This window comes from Orbilia oligospora (genome assembly GCF_000225545.1).
Source record: "Orbilia oligospora ATCC 24927 unplaced genomic scaffold scaffold00112, whole genome shotgun sequence".
NCBI lineage: Eukaryota > Fungi > Ascomycota > Orbiliomycetes > Orbiliales > Orbiliaceae > Orbilia > Orbilia oligospora.
The window spans coordinates 122,259-137,748 of record NW_011645669.1 but is presented as its reverse complement, the minus strand read 5'-3'; the positions used below and the strand labels follow the sequence as shown (position 1 = coordinate 137,748).

At 46.7% G+C, this 15,490-nt stretch overlaps 5 protein-coding genes across 5 annotated transcripts; 3 read left to right on the top strand and 2 right to left on the bottom strand.

The window, feature by feature from the left end:
- Positions 1-683: 683 nt before the first annotated feature.
- On the top strand, positions 684-2,111 carry AOL_s00112g40 (uncharacterized protein; the record flags this gene model as incomplete). Its single annotated transcript, XM_011127070.1, has 3 exons — positions 684-873; positions 946-1,033; positions 1,103-2,111. The coding sequence occupies 3 exons, from the start codon at positions 684-686 to the stop codon at positions 2,109-2,111; spliced, it is 1,287 nt and encodes a 428-aa protein (XP_011125372.1).
- Positions 2,112-2,347: 236 nt separating this feature from the next.
- On the bottom strand, positions 2,348-3,731 carry AOL_s00112g39 (uncharacterized protein; the record flags this gene model as incomplete). The annotated part of the gene is made up of 3 exons (XM_011127069.1): positions 2,348-2,610; positions 2,674-3,412; positions 3,480-3,731. 3 exons carry the CDS (start codon positions 3,729-3,731, stop codon positions 2,348-2,350), a joined length of 1,254 nt encoding a protein of 417 aa, XP_011125371.1.
- Positions 3,732-3,914: 183 nt separating this feature from the next.
- Positions 3,915-4,216, top strand: AOL_s00112g38 (uncharacterized protein; the record flags this gene model as incomplete). The annotated part of the gene is made up of 2 exons (XM_011127068.1): positions 3,915-3,991; positions 4,048-4,216. The coding sequence occupies 2 exons, from the start codon at positions 3,915-3,917 to the stop codon at positions 4,214-4,216; spliced, it is 246 nt and encodes an 81-aa protein (XP_011125370.1).
- Positions 4,217-4,680: 464 nt separating this feature from the next.
- Positions 4,681-12,308, top strand: AOL_s00112g37 (uncharacterized protein; the record flags this gene model as incomplete). The annotated part of the gene is made up of 7 exons (XM_011127067.1): positions 4,681-5,328; positions 5,382-5,566; positions 5,619-8,163; positions 8,217-10,802; positions 10,858-11,075; positions 11,136-11,751; positions 11,811-12,308. The coding sequence occupies 7 exons, from the start codon at positions 4,681-4,683 to the stop codon at positions 12,306-12,308; spliced, it is 7,296 nt and encodes a 2,431-aa protein (XP_011125369.1).
- Positions 12,309-12,778: 470 nt separating this feature from the next.
- Positions 12,779-15,173, bottom strand: AOL_s00112g36 (uncharacterized protein; the record flags this gene model as incomplete). The annotated part of the gene is made up of 3 exons (XM_011127066.1): positions 12,779-14,180; positions 14,247-14,888; positions 15,052-15,173. 3 exons carry the CDS (start codon positions 15,171-15,173, stop codon positions 12,779-12,781), a joined length of 2,166 nt encoding a protein of 721 aa, XP_011125368.1.
- Positions 15,174-15,490: the final 317 nt, after the last annotated feature.

Here is a 15,490-nt window from a genome sequence, read left to right as displayed (position 1 = left end):
CTATCCGAATCAGCGGGCTGTCGATACTCACCCAGGTATATATACCTAAGCAGGTATACGTATATACACTAGATATCGATCGACTTATCTAGCTAGAATATATCGAATAGTGTACAGGTATTGATGATGATATTAATGGGACGGAAGGAAGGGGACAGATGTCGGATGGATGAAGAGAGAGAAGAGAAGAGAAGGAGTGGGCTATCAAACTTTCGATATTTTGGAAAGAACCCCTGGGAGGCGCTCTCATCGAAGTTCTTGATCTTGCAGACGGAATTAGTACGGATGCATTGACCCAATGGAATGCAGCATATGGGCTTCGATGCATCTTAGATGTGGAGTGTGCCGAGTGTAGCCGTCAGCGCGACAGGGTTACCCCACAGCCAAACCCCGTAGCTTAGATTGATTTTGCGGGTTGATGCCGTTAACTACCTTGGTTGTATCTCTTCTTCTTCTTCCTCGTCTTCCTCCTTCTTATTAATCCTCGGTTTCCTCTTACATCTGCAGTTGGGTTTGTGCTGTCGACGGTGTTTTTTATATTGGAGCTTGCGTTAACCGAACATTACCTAAATTCGATTCCACGAACCGACGTATTTCGGTGACGTTAAAGCTATAAAGTTAGACAGAGTTACACATTTACTACATTTTCTATTACCTTCGGATTCGCACGTGAATATTCTACAATGAAGTCGGCCCGTCTCGCTCGTCCGGCATTCCGGTCTCTTCAGCGGACTTGTACTGCTACTCCGTTGACAAGAACGTTGCTCCCAGCGTGTACTGCCCGTCATGCATCGACGAAGCATACTCCGAATTTCAAGATGCCAACTTCTGAAGATCTGGCTGAGTTGAGGGAGAGAGTACAGGAATTTGCTAGTACATTATTTTCATTCTTCCATTTTTAACTTATTTTAGTCTGTGATACTGATCAATTGGGGAATATTATAGGACGGGAGATTCCCGAAGAAGTGGCAGCGAGGACGGATAGAGAGAATGAATTTCCCAATGATATGTGGCCCAAGTTGGGAGAGGCTGGGTACATACACGCCCCTCTATACTCCTACAAATCACAAAAATAACTTACTAATTGAATATATGATAAAAGATTACTAGGAATAACCGCAGAAGAAGAATACGGCGGTCTAGAACTCGGCTACCAAGCCCACTGTATAGTCCTCGAAGAACTCTCAAGAGCATCCGGTTCCATCGGTCTCTCCTATGCCGCCCACTCCCAACTCTGCGTCAACCAGCTTTCCCTCCACGGAACACCTGATCAAAAAGCTAGATACCTGCCGGGTTTAATAGCCGGTACTAAAATTGGTGCTCTGGCTATGTCCGAACATTCCGCCGGATCCGATGTGGTTTCTATGAAAACTACTGCTAAAAAGGTCGATGGGGGTTGGTTACTCAACGGTACGAAGATGTGGATTACAAACGGTCCTGACGCGGACTTTGTGGTCGTTTATGCAAAGAGTGAACCCAATGCTGGGAGCAAAGGTATCACGGCCATGGTGGTCGAAAAGCCATTCAAGGGATTCTCCTGTGCTAGGAAGCTAGATAAATTCGGTATGAGGGGCTCCAATACCGGAGAGCTCATCTTCGAAGACGTCTTCGTCCCGGAAGAAAACCAATTGGGTCCCACCAACGGTGGTGTAAAAGTCCTGATGTCCGGATTGGATTTAGAAAGATTGGTCCTCTCCGCAGGTCCGATTGGTATCATGCAGGCTGCTATGGATTTGGTTCTTCCATACACACATACTAGAAAACAATTTGGAACCCCCATTGCGGAGTTTCAATTGATGCAAGGGAAGTTGGCGGATATGTATACTAAACTTGCGACTTCGAGGGCTTATACTTATGCTACTGCGAGGACGGTGGATGAGGGAACTATTGAGACGAGGGACTGTGCCGGTGCGATTTTGTACGCGGCTGAGAGAGCTACTGAGGTGGCGTTGGATGCTGTGCAGTGTTTGGGAGGAAATGGGTATATTAATGAACTCAGCGCGGGGAGATTGGTGAGGGATGCGAAGCTTTATGAGATTGGAGCGGGGACTAGTGAGGTTAGGAGGATGGTCATCGGGAGGGCATTTAATAAGGAGTATGCGCAGAGGTAGATGGGTTGATTAATTTATCTGGCTAGTATGTCAAGTCAAATATGGTGTATGATAGATTTTTTGATACCAGACATTATTTTTTTGGAATCTATATCATGAAAATGATGGGCTTTTTTGCGCGCTGCATGCTAGATGTTATGTATATGTACAAAAATATGATATTCCAAGGTATGGATAAATAGAATATATGATATGATATACGATATGATATATGGTATGATATATGAACTAAATTTTTAAGATGAAGCTTCGAGTGCAGATTGATGTCGTTTGAAAAAGGCCTTTTGTTCTCTGCATTTTGCGTTTGTACACATCGGACAGCGCAAGTATAGCTGCTTTGTGCTCTGTGATGAGTTTTCAAAATGTGATTTTACGATATCTGCTAACGCCTTGATGAATATTGGGTCACCGTTGAGGGATTCGGCACGTTTGATGCCGGGTTCCTTTGCATGGGCGATGACTTCTTGGTCTAGTTCGTAGAGGGTTTCGATATGGTCAGCTAGAAAAGGAAGTAAGTGTTAGCTCCTGGACTGCAATTAGGGAGGTGACTCGTAATACTAACAGGTGAATGCGATAGGGATTAATAGTAGATTTGTCTGTCCCTTCTTTACATAATTTTCGACGGTATCCGCAGTTGGAGGGCCTAACCACGGCGACGGCCCAACTTTGCTTTGCCATACTAGGCGGTATGGATTTTTGAACTTTAACCGCTCCATTACGGCCCATACTGTCGCTGCTACTTCCGCCGGATATGGGTCTCCGCGGTTTACAACGGACATTGGTAGAGAATGAGCGGTGAAGAGGAGGGTTACTTCTGATCTTTCGGATTCTGGGTATGTAGATAGGGTTTCCTCGATATGGCGGGCAAATGTTTCAACTAAACCCGAATGAATGGGCCAGCGGTCTATCACCGACCATTTTATTTGTTCTTCCTTATCTAGTTTCTTGGATAGACGCCATAGTTCGTTTAGACTGCTGCCTGTGGTTGAACAGCTGTATTGTGGGTATTGAGTAAAGGCCACAGCTCTGGTTACACCGTCGGAGAGCATCTGTTGGAAGGTATTTTCGGTGAGAGGGTTTGTGTAGCGGAAGGCGACGTAGGGACGGTGAGGGGCAGTGGTGGGGTGGATACGGTCGAGTATATTACAAGCTTCGCGGGCTTGCAGTTCGGTCCATTTTAGAATGGGCGAACCACCGCCTATTGCGGCATATTGTTCTTGGATTTTAGGAGTACGTCGGCGAGAAATGAAAGGACCTAAGTAGTTTTGGAGGGGACCGAGGGGGATGAGGTCTTTGTCTGCCTGTTTTATATAAAAATAGTCAGCAAGGGTTGAATGTGTTTATTCTAGGTTTTGAATCAAAACTTACGAAGAGACGGGAAAGGAAGTCGCCAACTTCGTCGACAGTCTGTGGGCCACCCATGTTCAACATTACGATAGCTGTTCCATTGTTTGTAGTAGAAGGAGAGGAGGGGTTTGATGATGCTGTTGCGAGGAAGCGACGGAAGCCGTATGGTGTACTTAGAGATCTGAGAGCTGTGAATTGGGAATTGGATCTTGTTATGGTATTTCTACTAGCAGGGAGCAATCGGGAGGTGGCCCGAGGACATATGGAAGCCATTTTGAGGGTTATGATGATGGTTTTGGAAGCTTGATGGTGGGGATGAGAAGGGCGTGGTAGGGTTAAGTAGCTGCCGGTGGTGTCGGATAGACCGGTTGGAGGGCGGATACGGTCGAACCAGCGACTAGGAAGCTAATTGGGCAATTCAATTGATTAAAAGGATTGAACCCGAGGATATTAGAAATGCCAGTAGATAATATTGATATTGAAGATGATGTTGAAGTTGAAGCCGAAGTTGAGGTTGTGGAGAGGAAATTCACGTGTGTAAATTGAATTTATGCGACAGTTGCTTAGTGGTATCGGGGATAAGCCCCAGATCTGATGTCACGGTCGGAGATAAATCCAACGCTCGGGCCAATCAGACACCGGCCAATGCAAATGTGTTGCGGCCCCGGGTTGCTGTGTCAACATCCATACCATTAGACAACGCGGACAACAAACAGCGCCTCGACAACAGCACAGGCGGGCGATACCCGGTTGCCTGACTAGTACAGGACAGTCCATAGCTTATCAGTCGCTATGCGCCCTGCCGATATTAATCGATAACCCATAAACCTGGCCGGTTGCTGCGGCCGCAACTACTCCACCATATCATATTGTGTATATCATCTATCAACATCCATCTTTGTTGCTTCTTACCTTTTACCCTTATTATATCCTTACTGCATCTTCTCATCCCGTTGAGCTTGAGCTTCAGTACAATACCCCTGCAGCTTTAGTGCTCCTAATTACCACTGTAAGTCCGGTCCAAATCCGGCGCATTCTTGCGATTTGACACTGATGATGGATGCTGACCATTGCCGGGGCAATTTTAGTGCGCCGCTATTGCTATTGTTTTGGTCTGGTCATTTGGCCGCTAGACGATAGCTTCGACTATATCTAATCCCTTCGAGGAGCCAAACTACCTTATCGCCATTTCATACAGATGCCTTGAGGCCCTTGAATCGATATGGCTGGCTTTAATACCCCCCCGCGCTTTGGCGCCTCTCAGAGACCATTTACCCCTCGACAAAACAACCAATCCTCCCCACTTAACTCTCCCCAAAACAATGCTTCAAATTCCAGAAATACTACACCCTTCGGTGGCAGCAACAACTCGACGCCATTCGGCGGCAACTCTACTCCCTTCGGGACCTCTTCAATCTTTGGACGAGCCCATAATAGGACTATGTCAGGAGCTAGCAGCGTAGTCTCACACACCCCCACCCCAGGAAACAACGCCACCGCTACCACCACTACTTCTAGTGCTACAAAATCAAATACTACATTTGCTCCGAGCTTCATTAAAAGAAACGATCCCACATCACCTAAGATTACCTCCCATGGTCTCGAAGGCACAGACTTTTCAGGCAAGCGTTGGGTTTGGGTTAAGGATCCCGAACAGGCATTTGTGAAAGGTTATGTCGAAAGCGAGGAGGATAATGTCCTTCTCGTTATTTGCGACGATGGCAGCCAACGAAACGTGCCGGCTGACCAAGTGGATAAAGTCAACCCCGCGAAGTTTGACAAGGCGGCAGATATGGCCGAGTTGACGCATTTGAACGAAGCTTCTGTGGTCCATAATTTGCATATGAGATATCAATCTGATCTCATCTATGTGAGTCTGTTTCTTTTGAAAATAATATAGGTATAGCTGGCTGATTTTGGTAGACATACTCCGGGCTGTTCTTGGTGACGGTCAATCCCTACTGTCCGTTGCCGATATACACAAATGAGTACATTGAAATGTACAGAGATAGGTCTCGGGATGAGACCCAACCACATATTTTCGCTATTTCTGATGCTGCTTTCCGTAACTTATTGGACGAGAGAGAAAATCAGAGTATTTTGGTCACGTATGTTTTTCTATGAACTATCAGGGCTTCAATGGAATCTAACAGACGATAGTGGTGAATCCGGTGCTGGAAAAACTGAGAATACTAAGAAGGTCATCCAATATCTTGCCTCCGTAGCTGCCGGGAACAACTCTTCCAGACAGTTTGGCACCCTCGAACAGCAAATCTTGCAGGCCAATCCTGTTCTCGAAGCCTTTGGAAATGCCCAAACCGTACGAAATAACAATTCGTCCAGATTTGGCAAGTTTATAAGAATCGAGTTTACCGGGAAGGGTCAGATTGCTGGTGCCTATATTGACTGGTATTTACTTGAGAAATCCAGAGTTGTAAAGCAGAGCGGCGGCGAGCGAAATTACCATGTCTTTTATCAGTTGCTAAGAGGCGCGACTCGGGAGCTCCGTGATCAGCTGATGCTCACTGGCGATGTTGACGACTATGGCTATACCAAGAGTGCAAATAAGCATATTGTTGGTGTTAATGACAAAGATGAGTTCGACACTCTCCTTCGGGCTTTCCAGGTTATGGGGTTCTCGAAGGATGAGCAAATGGCTTACTTCAGGAATATCGCTGCGGTTCTTCACCTCGGAAATCTTTCCGTTGTTGGGAATGCAGATGGCGCGAGGCTCCCGGAAAGACGTCAAGTCGATATCATCTGTAATGTTCTTGGAATACAGGCGGATTCTTTCACTAAAGGGCTCCTAAACCCAAGAGTCAAAGCCGGCAAGGAATGGGTTAACCAGAACCGTAATGCGGAACAAGTCAAGCAATCCATTGATGCTCTTAGCAAGGGTATCTACGAGCGTGCTTTTGGCAGTTTGGTATCGAGGATCAATCAGTCTCTCGAGCGTAGAGGGGAGGAATCAGGATTCATCGGCGTTCTCGATATTGCTGGTTTCGAAATCTTCGAATCCAATTCCTTTGAGCAGCTTTGCATCAATTACACCAACGAAAAACTGCAACAGTTTTTCAATCACCATATGTTCGTACTTGAGCAGGAAGAGTATGCTCGGGAGCGAATTGAGTGGAAGTTTATCGATTTTGGACACGATCTCCAGCCCACAATCGATTTGATCGAACTTTCCAACCCTATTGGTATCTTCTCTTGTTTGGATGAAGACTGCGTCATGCCCAAGACGACCGATAAGACTTTTACCGAGAAGCTTCACTCATTGTGGGACAAAAAGTCGAACAAATATCGCAGCTCAATGTTGAGCCAGGGTTTCATCCTTACTCATTACGCAGCTGAAGTTGAGTACGATACCCAGGGATGGTTGGAGAAGAACAAGGACCCTCTTAACGACAATGTTACCCGCCTACTAGCAAACTCTACACATGCTAGTGTGGCTCAACTTTTCGCCGACTGTGCTGAGGATGCGGAGCATTCGCTCACATCGAGGTCGCGTGTCAAGAAAGGATTGTTCCGGACCGTTGCCCAACGTCACAAGGAGCAGCTCTCCAGCCTTATGGCCCAACTTCATGCCACTCACCCCCACTTCGTTCGTTGTATTATTCCCAATCACCAGAAGAAACCAAAGAGACTAGTTACCCAGCTAGTGCTAGACCAGCTTCGATGCAATGGTGTGCTAGAAGGTATTAGGATTGCGAGAACGGGTTTCCCCAATCGACTGCCATTCAACGAGTTCCGTCAACGTTATGAAGTACTTACACCCGGACTTCCAAAGGGCTACCTGGAAGGGCAACAGATTGCCAGGTTCATGCTTGAGCAGCTTAATCTTGACGACTATCAGTATCGAATTGGTCTTAGCAAGGTCTTTTTCCGTGCTGGTGTTCTTGCAGAGCTTGAAGAGCAACGCGATGCTTTGGTTCGCAGTATAATCACTCGATTCCAAAGTATTGCGCGTGGATACATTCAGAGGAAGATTGCGCACAAGAAGCTGTACCGTGCAGAGGCTACAAGAATTATTCACCAGAATCTTAAAGTGTACCTCGAGCTTAGCCAGAACCCATGGTGGAAGTTACTTGTGAAGACTAAGCCACTGCTGGGCAATACGGTTACGAGCCGTGAGGTAAAGAAGAAGGATGATATGATCCAACATATGCAGGCACAAATGACGCAACAGGCCGAGGATCGAGCTAAAGTTGAAGATGAAAAGAGGAGGACCGAGACTGAGCTTTCGAGGGTCCAGCAAACCCTTGAAGCGGAACGTGCTCTCGCTCTCGATAAAGATGAAATCTTCCAGCGACTGCAACAGCGCGAGGCTGACCTTTCTGAGAAGCTTAAAGGGGCTTTGGAGGATCAAGAGCAATTGGAAGATCAACTTGATGAGTTGATTGCTGCGAAGAAGAAAGTTTCTGATCAGCTTGATATTCGACGAAAGGAACTTGAGCAGGCTGTTACACTGATTGGATCTTTGGAGGAAGAGAAGAAAAATTTAGTAGCCAAACTAGAAGAGAACGAAGCCAAACTCAAGACCGCAACCGATCAATTAGACAATGTCAGCAGCCACGAGAGCAAGTTGTCGAAGGAGATCCATCTCCTTAAGAGCCACCTTTCACTTAAGGAAAGAAAGGTTCAGGAGTTTGAGCAGTTATTGCTTAAGACTGATAAGGATCTGGAGGAGAAGTATAATGCAGCTGTAAGTTGATATCTAGTCTCAAATTGAGAAGGTGGTTACTAACGGCCTTATAGAGTAAAAGCCTTGAAACGACTCGGAAGCAAAATCAGGAACTTCGCGCCGAAGCGAACAATGCTCGACAACAGTTGCAAGATCTTTCTAAGACTTCTTCTGACTTTGAAGGGTTGATTCGGAAGAAAGAAAGTGAATTGTCTTTGGCGCTTGCGGATCTTAAAAAACAGCAGATTGATCGCAAAACGTTTGAAGATGAAAGACATTTACTTGTCTCGAAGCAGGAGGAGTTGCAAAGAAAGCTTCGTGCCGCGGAGTCTGCTGCAGACCATGCAAAGATGTTAAAGGCGCAATGCGAAAGAGATGCAAACGAGGCTCGTAAATTGTTGGAAAGCAAGATCTCAGAAGATGCCAAACTTGGACAAGGGAGAAGGCTCCTCGATGAGCAGATCAAGGCCCTGAAGGTTCAGCTTGAAGGTGTCCAAGGAGAATTGGATGCCGAAAGGAAGTCTCGGGCCGACATTCTCGCGGAGAGTGAGACCCAGCTTGCTACTATGAGAAGGGACTACGATGCGCTCTCTATCGCAAAGGTTACGATTGAGAAGGAACTCTATGGCCAGCAGGATACACTTCGCAAGGCCCTTGAAGCTAGGTCACAAGCAGAGAGGGAGAAGCGGGATATTCAACTTGACCTCCAACGTCTACGCCAGCGAGTCGAGAACAACGAATCCACAAGGGCACAGGCAGAGGCCGCCAATGAACGCCAGCTTTCTCGACAGGCTGAAGAGCTTCGAAGTTCGCTTAGAAAGGAAATCGATCAGAAGGACAAGTTGCTTTCTCAAGCCGAGGCAGATCGGGAGAACCTCAACCTCGAGATTCGAAGATTAACCAAGGATATTGAGGAGAGCGAAGCCTCGAAGAGAGCGAATGAACAGGCGAAGAAGAGATTGGATCAAGAGATGGGTACACTTAAAGCTCGCCTTCTGTCTTCGGAACACGACAACCGCGCCCTTCAAAACAAGATTCAACAGAAGAATCTCGAACTCGCCAAGTCAACCTCGAAAGCTAGCGAACAGTATCGCGACAAGATTGTGCAATTGACTGCAGAAAAGGCGAAGGCTGTTGACGAAGAAAAGAAACTCCACGGGCAACTGAGTGAGGCCCAGCTAAAGATTATGTCCTTGGAAAAGCAGAAGGAAAAGCTTGCACTTGATCTTGAGGATCTCAACCATGAAGTTACAAGAGAGCACAAGAATACGAGAGCTACGGAAAAGACTGTTAGTGGCCTTCAGGTTCAGCTTTCGGAAGCGAATCGTAACTGGGATTCCGAAAAGCAACTCACAGCACAAGCTCATGCAAATAACCGGAAGCTGCAAAGCTCGCTGGATACCGCTAATTCGGAGCTTGAAGATTGCCATCGATATTTGCTGGAGTTGCAGAGAGTGGTCGAGCCCGATGATGACGACGCTACGCCTATCAAGATACTAGACCGGACAAGGAAGCGGTCGGGTACTACAACCGATATGGCACAGACATTTGATGAGATCAAGCAGAAGTTAAGGGTCGCAGAGGAGCGGAGGAATCGTGCCGAGTCTCAGCTTGCGGAAATGCGTCGCAGACACCAAGACGAGATTATGGATATGGAGAATCGCCATTCTGTTTCTAGGGCTACATTTATGGAAGGGATGAATGAGAATATGCCGCCATTCGGTTCCCCTACGAAGACTTTTGGGACGCCAACTAAACGGCCTATATTTAATCCTGCAGGGCATGGCTCGCCACGCACGCCTACTAAACGTGTGGGCCAGCAGCTTGATTCTACGGTGTTTGATTCTGGAAAGACAGATCGCACAGTGGATACTATCAATTTCCAGGCCAAGATGGATTTGGCGACTGATTTGGAGGAAGCGCAGAATAAGTTGCAAATGGCTGAGATGGAGAACCGACATTTGAGGTCTCAGTTGAATATTCAAGAAGGCCCAGCCAATGGAAATGGTGATGGTTCGAACAGGATTCTGCAGCGATTGGAGAGGGAGAATAATCGACTTCACCAGCAACTCGATCAGGAGACAGAGAAATTGTCGGCCCTCGAATCTGCCATGAGGTCTGGTGAGCTCACCGCGATGGATTTGCAGAACAAGTCCCACCAGGAGCTTTTTGACCTTATCTGCGCGCAGGAGAAGTCGCGCAAGTCGCTTTTGGAGTACTATAATGCAACAAGGTCGGACCTTGCGGATGCTAAGAAGGCAAACGAGAAGTCAAAGGGGTCTAAGATGTCTCTAGAAGTTGAACTTCGAGATGTTCGTGGTGAACTAGAGGATCTTATCGCGCAGCGCGATCAAGAGCAGTTTGAGCGTAGTGGGCTTCTTGCTGAGAATGCGGATTTGCAGATTCGGTTGGATGCGGAAGGAGCGAAGAACCATGATCTTTCTTCTAGTGCTGCGCTGTATAAAGCTCGTGCCGAAGAATACTATAGTAAGCTTGAGCAGGCAGAAATTGCAGTTATGCAAGCAACTCGAGCGGCTGCGTTCGCGAAGACACAGGCTAGAGAGGCGGAGGATACATGCGCTTCCGTTGTTGCAGAGAGACAGCAGACTGAATCTATGTTTGAAGATATGCAAAGAGAGAACCAAAGATACGAAGAAAAGGTAATTTTCCACATCCAATCTAATTTTCAGAACTACATGCTAATCATCTTGCTAGATCGAGGACCTTCAAGCGGATTTGGCAGATGCACTTCAAGGCAAGAAGAGACTTCAGCATGAGATTGAAGATTATAGAAACAGACGAGAAAACGAACTTGAGGATAAAGAGGGATCTATCGAGCAGATGAGGAAGAAGTTCCAGACCGAGGCTGCACAGTATTTGAAGGACGTTGAGGCCGAACGTGAAGCTTTGGTTGCTGCTAGGAGCGAGACTCAGTATGATTTCATCCCCAATTCCCACAAGTGGTCACGGTCCAGGACTAACAAATCTTTTAGGCGACTACGTGAGGAAGTCGATGAGCTGCGCGTCAAATGGGAGGACGAGCTACTAAACAGCAATACTGCTACAAAGGAACGTGCTCGACTTGAGGTGAAACTTGCTGACATGACTACTTCTCATGAGCAAGCTGTTTCAGCACACAATGAAATCCAAGCTCGCATGGTCTCGCTTCTCAGCCAAAATAGAACCCTCAGGGAGTCTGTGGAGGCGGCACATATGGAGCGCGATCAACTACAGAAGGATAAGAAGGCCATCGAACAACGACTTTCGGATGCATCTCGCCGTCTTGAAGAGCTTGCTAATGGCGACTCTTCCTCGGTTAGAGTTGCTGCTGGTATGGATCGTGAGATCTTGGATTTGAAGACTTCACTTGCACAGCAAGAAGACGTTGCTGCTGCTGCTGTGGATAAGATGAGAAGGTCTGAGGCTCTTACATCCGAGTTGCAGAGGGATCTTGCACAGCAGAGGGACTCAAATTCAGATTTGCACAAAGAGAAGTCGTTGCTTGAGAGATCTGTAAGGGATCTTCAACTTAAGGTTATGGATATGGAGACCAAGAGTTATACTACCGGGTCCAAGGACGTTAAGATGTTGCATAGCCGTATTCAAGAGGTTTGTTTTTATTTTTTGCTCTCATGCACTAATATAGCAAGGCTAATTAACCGTTACAGCTCGAAAACCAAATCGAGGAGAACGAGAGGCAAAGGAGCAAGTTCGAACGATCGACAAAAAACGTTGATAGAACAGTCCGAGACCTTCAGCTACAGATCGAAAGGAAGGAGAAGACAAATACGCAGCTACAGGAGGATATGCAGCGGAATAAGGACAAGGTTGAGAGGTTGTTGAAGACTATTGAGGAGCTTCAGTCATCGGATAGTCAAAATCAACTCACTGCTCGAAGAGCAGAGCGGGAGTTGAGAGAAGAAAAGGAGAAGGGTCTGAGGATCGAAAGAGAATTGGAAGGACTAAAGAGTTTGAATAGTAGGATCGGAGGAGGAGATAGAGCTAGTGTTCACGGCGGGGTTAGTATGACGAGGAGTAATACTATGCAAACCGTTGGAGAGAGGCCAGAGACTCCTAGTGGAGGAGGTAGTGCTGGAGCGGCTGGGTTCGCAGCTAAGCGTAGGATCTTTTCAAAAGATGGAGATGGGGTCAAGAACTTCTTGTGAGGTCCTTGCATCTAAAACTCATGTCTTGACCGTGGAATTGATGATTTGGGGTTCTAACAATTAGCGACTTGTGTTCCTCTTGACCTTTTTTGTTTCTTGTTTCTTTGGTTCTGGATGGTACATTCAAGGGCGCGTGCATTGGTTGAGGATTGCATTTCTGGACTACGATGCATTTTTCCCTTGGCGTTAGCGTTGGTTTTCACTATGGATTCTTGGGGCTTTCACTACAAAGCTGCGCTTTGAGATGAAGGTTTTAATGGTTCTTTTTTTAAGATTCCATCGTGGTACATGATTTAGGACAGTTGACGTGAATGGAATGGAATGAATTCATAGCATGAGCTGGTTTTAAATACACGGCATAGCTAAATCTATGATAATAATCATTGTAGTCTGTGAAGAAAGTCATTATTATTACAACTAGACACACTAAGCTCGCTCGGTTCGCATATATAAGTCGTTAAGCGTGGGTATTAAACTCCACCAAAAAGGCCTTCCATATCGTCCATGTTTTTGAATAGATCGTCGAGGTCAGCGGGGAGAGAAACTTCGCTGGGAGAGGTCAAAGGTTCCAACTGGTTTGGTTTATTTGGGGGTTTGGTTCCCCCCAGTTTTTTTGTAGTTTTTGGCTTCTTTGAAACTCTCGGAGCTCTTGGAGGTTTGGATGATTTAGGATGTTTTGGAGACCTAGTGGTCTTTGTTTTGGTTAGAGTCGAAGGAATAGTAGCAGGCGGTGTGGTGGTCGTATCATTGGAAATGGTATTCGAAGTCGCTGACCGAACCGGGAAACTAGTGAGTAGACAGTCAAGTTGATCGACTATGGAGACATCTTCGCCGGTTCCTTGGACGGAAGCTTGGACTGCTGCTTGTGCGGCTGCCAAAGCTTTTGCTTTAGATCTTGTCAGCCTTGCAGTGATGTTGGAAGCATTGGATTGATCTGAAAGGAGACTGATATTTGATATTGAATCACGAGTTGAAGAAACATCTGGGGTTATGATTTCAAAGCTTGAAAGATTTGAAGCTGAAGTTTTGGGGGTCGAGACGTTTGGACTTGAAATATCTGGGGTTGCTATTTTTTTCGATTTGACGGTGAATTTGACGAGCGGGAAGTTAAATGCTGGTGATGCTGGTGATGCTGGTGATGCTGGTGATGAGGGTTTTGGGGTAGCCATACTAGCTCGTAAATCTGAGACGGATGATCCATCATCAGAATCATTTGATATCTCTGTTTCAAATTGTCGGCTTTCTGAGGGTGTTGCTTTGAGATCTTTCCCTTCTTCTTCTAAGGTGAGAGGGGTTTGGCAAAATTTTTCGGGAGGTGGCGCCCTTGTAATGTTTTGGTTGGAGCCCAAGCCTGGAAGACTGGAGGAAGAGAGGTTTGGATCTTCTATTGCCGTTGCGTCTGGATACTGCCCTTCTTTTGTGGTGGGAGGAGCTTGGTTGGCTTGCTCGGTAGGCGGTGGTTTTGTGACATCAAAGCTGGGTTGAGGAGCAAGTGTTATAGAAGTTATAAAATTTCTAGCAGGAGTAGGTGTTTGAGCAAGGGTGGGCGTTTGAGCTGGAGTAACTTTTCCAGTAATAAGTATTGATTCAGGAACCATGTTCATTTGAGGGGAGATGTTGGTGTCAGTATCGATGCCCGGTTTAGCATCAACGTCTGTAACAGTGACCATTTTCGTCTCAGCGCTGGTGGTCACTTCAGAAATAACGCTCGCCCCAGTATTAGTGGTCATTCCGGTAACAATATTCGTCCCACCACTAGTTGTCATGTTAGGACCAGTATTTCTTCTAGCACCAGTGGCCGATGCAGGAATGGTAGTTTTTTTAGCGCTGGTATTCATCGTAGTAGAAACGTTTGGGTTCATCCAATCATTTCTATAAACCTTTGAGCGCCAGACTCTGGCGGGTTCCTGTGGAAAATCTATTTCTGGGTGGTACTACACGCCAGGATGATCCTCCACAGGCCGCATTCCCGTGCTCATGAACCGGAACATCATTTCTAATGTCCATCCGTTCTCGTCACGTTTGTTGAGAGCAGATGTGGATAACGCGGACGAATCCATAGATCGTTTGATGATTGTTCCATCCAGGTGAGTCTTCAATCCGGTTTGTATCCTTGTGAGATCTCCGCCTACAGCTTCTATCTCTTCTTTCGTGAAGTCAGAGTCCCAGTCGCGGGACCGCTGGTCCTTCTGGACGATTTTGAGGGCCCAGTGACGCTTGCGCCTTTTAGAATCCGGGTCGTCACCATCATCTTCATCCATTTCGTCGTCGTCGTCGTCGTCCGCCTCTTGTTCATCTTCCGCTTCAGGTTCTGAATCATCGTCCGAGTCATCGTCGTCATTTTTTGGTTTGGAGGTTAGAGCTAAACCAGCTTTGCGGCCTATTTGGATCCAATCTTGGACTTCTGGAGAGAGCTTCTTGCCAAGGAGGCGGTGAAGCTGACCATCTTGTGTTCGTCCAGGGAAAGTCGGCAGAGGAAAGACGACAGTTGTGGAGAGAGATGCGGAGTGTTGGTGTAAGGATCTGGAGATTGTTGAGAGCTGGGAGTTTAGAATTGCTAGCTGGGCGGTGAGGGTCGTCCTAGGGACAGTCATTGAGTTAGCGGGCCTTTCTAATACTCCATTGTTCTCCAATTTTTGATATCACGAAGTTATTCAGCCTTGTCAAAACTACGATGACGATGGCGATGCTTATGAGAAGAGGTGCCTGATGCAATATACCAGGGTGTGGTTCATGCACCTACCAGGGTGGAAGCGGGTCTGAAGTGCGTAGTTCCTGCAGCAGAGAATTAATTGATTGGGAGAGCAGGCCTAGTTGGATGCGCATGCGATCGAGAGCTTCGACAGGAAGCGTGGGAGATGCCATATTGAGGATTTTAATATCGACGCCGATGTCGATGTTAGATGTTGGAGGTTGAATTGATGTATATATAGTAGGTAGTGAGGGTGATTGATGATGATGGATTTTAATGAAGATAAATGGAGGGAGTTGCGAACTGTTGTTTGGACGTTGTTTGCCTGGTTGGCTGGCCGATTACATAATACAAGACAACAGTCGGCGTTTAATTTCACGGCGCTGCCAACATTCAACGTTCCACCAACAAACATCACCACGCAGCACTTCCTCTTTCATCTCCCCTCCGTTATCGCCATCATCATCATCAACCGCATCGCCAACCTCAC